Source organism: Vigna radiata, chromosome 8 (assembly GCF_000741045.1).
Source record: "Vigna radiata var. radiata cultivar VC1973A chromosome 8, Vradiata_ver6, whole genome shotgun sequence".
Lineage (NCBI taxonomy): Eukaryota > Viridiplantae > Streptophyta > Magnoliopsida > Fabales > Fabaceae > Vigna > Vigna radiata.
Genome location: NC_028358.1, coordinates 2,523,419 through 2,529,004, shown reverse-complemented (window position 1 = coordinate 2,529,004; position 5,586 = coordinate 2,523,419). Strand labels below are relative to the sequence as shown.

The 5,586-nt window shown below is 47.2% G+C and overlaps 1 protein-coding gene across 1 annotated transcript; it reads right to left on the bottom strand.

Moving 5' to 3' along the window:
• Positions 1–156: 156 nt before the first annotated feature.
• LOC106770057 lies at positions 157–5,436 on the bottom strand. The gene has a single exon (XM_014655880.1). It carries the CDS (start codon positions 5,434–5,436, stop codon positions 157–159), a length of 5,280 nt encoding a protein of 1,759 aa, XP_014511366.1.
• Positions 5,437–5,586: the final 150 nt, after the last annotated feature.

The following is a 5,586-nucleotide window of genomic DNA, read 5'->3' as shown; positions in this document are numbered from 1 at the left end:
AACTTCAAACCGATCACCCTTGCGTATCACCCGATCGAAAATCAATTTTCTGATTTCCAGACTTTGAGTATAACTACTTATGATAGAAATGATTTGACATAATTGGCAAAGTTGCATTTATTCAAAGTCATTGCAAATTGGAAAATTATACAATAATCAACTAAAGTAAAATTTTAAATGAGAAATATTCCATGTATTGGGAATAGCTTTTCCATTCAAACACTCCAATCGGTACGCACCGTTGCTCAAATTCTCCTTCACCCTGAACGGTCCTTCCCAGTTAGCGGATAACTTTCCATGTGTTGGATTTTTCCTTGCTTCTCCCGTTCGCCTCCACACCAGGTCTCCTTCTATAAACTGTCTTGGTTTGACTTTAGTATTATAGCGTCTGGCGACGAGCCTTTTATGCGCTTCTAGGTGAACGGCTGCCATATCGCGCCGCTCGGGAAGAACATCTAAGTTGCTCCTGAGATTTTCTTCATTCTCATCCATATTGACAATATTCCTTCGCAGCCCATTTTCCCCGACTTCAACTGGCAGCATTGCATCTGACCCATATGTGAGGTTAAAAGGTGACTCCCCCGTTGCGCTATGTGGGGAGCATCGGTAGCCCCACAGCACTTGTTGCAACTCGTCTACCCATGCTCCTTTTGCATCCCCCAGCTTTTTCTTCAGTTCTTGGATGATGATCTTATTCATAGCTTCTGCTTGACCGTTCGTCTGTGGGTGCTCTACTGAACTGGTTAAGGGTGTAATTCCCAACTCCTTATAGAACGCTACTAGCTTTTTGTCAATAAACTGCCGACCATTATCGGTGATGATGTGTTTGGGCAGGCCGAACCGGCATATCAGTCTCCAAACAAACTTTTGCACCTGAGAAGCTGTTATCTTAGCTAGTGGCTCAGCTTCCACCCACTTAGTAAAATAGTCAATTGCGACTAGGAGAAATTTGAACTGGGAACGACCGGTTGGAAATGGTCCTACTATGTCCATTCCCCACTGAGCAAAGGGCCATGGAGATACTATCGCCGAAAGTGCCGCCGCTGGTGTGTGAATAATGTTTCCATGTTTCTGACAAGCCAAACATTTGACAACAAAGGCTTGGCAATCCTTCTCCATTGTTGGCCAATAAAATCCTGCTCGCAACGCTCGGGCCCTTAACGAACGGCCGCCGCCATGCCTACCACATATTCCTTCATGCAGCTCTTGCATGACATATTCAGATTCATCTTTGGATACGCACTTCAACATTGGAGTGACATACCCTCTTCGGTATAGCTCTTCACCCACCATGACATACCTTGCAACCTGTTTTGATTCCTCCGTTCGGAGGGTTATCCCTGCTTCTTGCTGTTGGATTAGCCTTACGATCTCTCTTCTCCAATCGTCCCGTTCGGCAATGGAATAAACTTGTAAACATTCAACTGCGGGCTTGAAAATTATCTGCCGGACCAATGAAGACAGATGACCTTTCTCCTTTCCAGTGGACAATTTTGATAGCCGGTCGGCTCTTTGGTTTTCACTTCTGGGAATGTGATTTACTTCGATGCTGTCAAAGTGTGCGAATAGTTGTTTGGCTCTGTGGAAATACTTGAGCAATTGATCATCTTTAATCTGGAATGTTCCGTTCATGTGACCTGCTACCAGTTGTGAATCCGTTTTACAACAAAGCACTTTAACCCCCAAATCGCGTGCTAACTCGAGGCCAGCTATTAGGGCCTCATACTCAGCTTGGTTATTGCTGGCCTTAAATCGAAAGATCAAGGCCTGTTCGACAACTATACCGTCCGGTCCTTCTAATACAACACCCGCTCCACCTCCTTTAAGGCCGGACGATCCATCCACGTATAATATCCATGAATGACAATGTGACGATCGTCCTGGTAACTCGGCCACGAAATCAGCCAAGTGTTGACCCTTAATTGATCCTCGTGGTTCGTATCTCAGACCGAACTCAGAGAGTTCAATGGACCAACCGATCATCCTACCTGCTAGGTCAGGTTTACGTAGAATTTTTGAAATAGGATAATCTGTTCGAACAATTACCTGGTTTCCCTGTAAGTAGGGGCGGAGCCTTCGAGTGGCAATCACTAGTGCTAAGACTATTTTCTCCAGCTGCTGATACCTGGTTTCAGATTCCTTCATAACCCGACTGATGAAATAAACTGGACGAAAGTCAGGAATTTCTTGCACTAATGCGGCGCTGACCGCTTCTTCACCGACCGCCAAGAATAGGTGCAAGTCGCGGCCATAATCTGGGCGTCTCATAACCGGAGGGTTAGAAAGAATTTGCTTGACTTCATCAAATGCCGCTTCACACCGATCGTTCCACTCTAATTGTTTTTGTTTTTTCATTAGCTTTAGAATCGGTTGGATTCGATCAGCTAATTTAGGTATGAATCGGGATAGCGATGTGAGTCTCCCGACCAGCCGCTGCACCTCCTTCAAACTACTCGGACTTCTCATCTCCAAAATAGCTCGACACTTATCCGGATTGGCCTCGATGCCTCGTGAAGTAAGCATGAAGCCTAAAAACTTTCCTGCAGAAACTCCGAACGTACACTTGAGAGGATTTAGCCTCATCCCGAACTTCCGTACCTGATCCAAAACCTCGGCTAGATCCCGCAAATGTTCCTCCACCGATCGGCTTCTTACTACCATGTCATCAACGTACACTTCCATGCACCTCCCTATCTGACGTTGGAAGACCTTATCCATGAGTCGTTGATATGTCGCCCCTGCATTTTTCAGGCCGAACGGCATGACCTCATAACAATAATTGGATCGTTCCGTTATGAAAGCCGTTTTATCCCGATCGGGTGGATACATGGGGATTTGATTGTATCCCGAATAAGCATCTAGAAAACTTAAGATCTCGTATCCGGAAACTCCGTCCACTAAGCCATCAATACTTGGAAGGGGATACGTATCTTTCGGGCACGCCTTATTAAGGTCTGTGAAATCTGTGCACATTCTCCACTTGCCGCTCGATTTTTTCACCACTACCACATTCGACAACCATGTGGTGTACTTAACTTCTCGTATGAAACCGGCTTCCAGCAACTTCGTAACTTCCTCCTCTACCGCTCTTCTCTTCTCGTTGCCTAACCTCCGCTTCCTCTGGGCAACTGGTCGGGCATCCTTGAATAATGACAGTTTATGGGATATTATGTCAGGGTGAATACCTGGCATATCGGCTGCCTGCCATGCAAATAAATCCTTGTTTTTCAACAACAGCTCTTCTATTAAGGTTGCCTGATCGGTCGTAAGATTACGCCCGATGGTGGTACATTGATCCTCCTGCTGTCCGATAACAACTGGACATGTATCCCCCAAGGGTTCCACCCGATCATCGAAATGCATTCGAGGATCTAATTCCATCATAGCGACTTCTGATCGGTGGCCTGCGAAAGTGACACTTCTGGGCTTTACCTTCAAACCTGCAGCGTAACATTCACGCGCCATCTTCTGATCGGCCCGAACGGTGGCTACTTTTCCATCATCAGTGGGATATTTTAAAGTTAAGTGGGGGGTTGAGACAATAGCCCCAAACATGTTTAAGCACGGTCTTCCCAATAAGACGTTATACGACGTGTCGGCTTCCACTAGCAAGAACCGAACCCTCAGTTCTTTGGCATCCCTGTCGGCTCCCAGGCTGGTTCTCAGATCAACATATCCTCGTGTATCTACTCTCTCGCCCGCGAATCCCACTATCTGCTCATTGAAAGGCAAGATTGCATCTTCTGATATGTCCATCTGCTTGAAGGTCTTCCAATACAATATGTTGGCCGAACTGCCTTGATCTATCAGGACTTTACTCACCTTGTACCGGGCGATCATTGCCGTTATCACCATCGGGTCATCCTGCTCCAAGTCAGGCGCATGGAAATCATCATCAGAAAAGGTGATGGTGGGCATAGATCTTTTTGAGATGTCCGTTCGGTGGGAGCTGTGTAAGTTTCTTAAATGTCTCTTGCGGGCAGCTGACGTCGATCCTCCTCCTGCAAACCCCCCAGATATAGTGTTGATTACTCCTCGGACCGTTCGGTCAGCGCTTCTGCTCCTGCTTCGATCAACTCTCGGCCGGGTCCTATTTCGGGATTCTGGCCGTGATGAAGACCGATCGGGTCTGGTGGGAGCTTGTCTCCTTTGGACGAACTTCTGAAGATGTCCTGCTTGAACCAAGGATTCCAACTTGTCTTTCAACGTATGACAATCTTCCGTTGTGTGGCCTCGATTTTGATGATATTGGCAATATTTGCTTTCGTCAGCTCCTCTAGGTGTAGGTATTTGTACCACTGTTAATAGATCGGCCCTCAGTGCTTCTTCCAGGACTCTGGCTCGTGGTGCATTCAAAGGAGTATGGTGAATATATTGCCGCATTTGGTTGTGTTCCTTGCCCCTGTAGCCTCCTCTCCTGTCATTCCCGCCGGCCTGTGGTCCGGATCTCACTCTGGCCGGACGGGGTCCTGATTCCTCTTCTCTCCCACGTTGATGAGCTCTTCCTTCTTCTATGCGGATAAAACTGGCTAGCTTGTTTTGTAATTCCTCCATGCTTTGGGGCTCTTCAGCGTGGAGGTAGTCACAAAACGGACTAGGCCGTAATGCAGTGGTAAGGGCACTCACCACCAGTTGCTGATCGGCATTGCGTACCTGTCGGGCAGTGCGATTAAACCGATCCATAAACGATTTGAGAGACTCCTCTCGTCCTTGCTTCATTCTTACTAGAGCTGTGTAAGTCACACCGGGCGTTTTACTTGAAGCGTACTGCTGGGTAAACAGCTGGCGCAGTTCAACGAAGTTGTCAATGGTTCCAGGTTGTAGGGAGTGGAACCAGTCTAATGCTTCTTCCTTTAATGAAAGGGAGAAAACTCTACACCAGACCAATTCGTTGTACGAGTATACCGCCATGGCATCTACGAATGATCGTAAATGCTTAACAGGATCAGATGATCCTCCATACCTCTCCATTGATGGTAGCACTTTGTTTTCCGGTATGATCGCCTGCATTACTCGTGGTGTGAAAGGGTGTAACCCCTCAGCTTGATCACCATTTAAAGGGTTTTGCTCTTCGTTTCGTTGTCTCTCATCCCGACGATGAGGGTCACTTCTGTCATTACCCCGTCCTCTTCCTCGTACTACACTTCTACTCCCAGCCCTACTCACTGGTCGTCCTTCTCCTCTGCCTGCTCCTCTTCCGTTAGCTCTTCCAACTCCCTCACTAGGGACCGGATTATGATTCTCCCGCTGTCCCTCGCCTTGAGCGTGAGGTTGTTCCCCGGTGTCTGAATGATATGTCTCTACATTGACAGAACGATCAGAGTGATCTCCTACTCTGTTCGCTTGTTCCGCCCTCATGGTTGCAATTTCCGCCCTCATCTCCTGAATTTGTTGCTGCAAATTTTGCAAAATCTCCAAAGGCACTTCTCCAGCCATTGTGGTCGTTTATAGGTCAATGAAAATGATCTCGGCCCCACGGTGGGCGCCAAAATGTTTCGGGTGGAAGGCCTAAGACAAAGTCACGACCTCCTGGAAACGACAGCAATGTATGCACTCTCCCAATCTGATAATAACTAAGGATCTTTG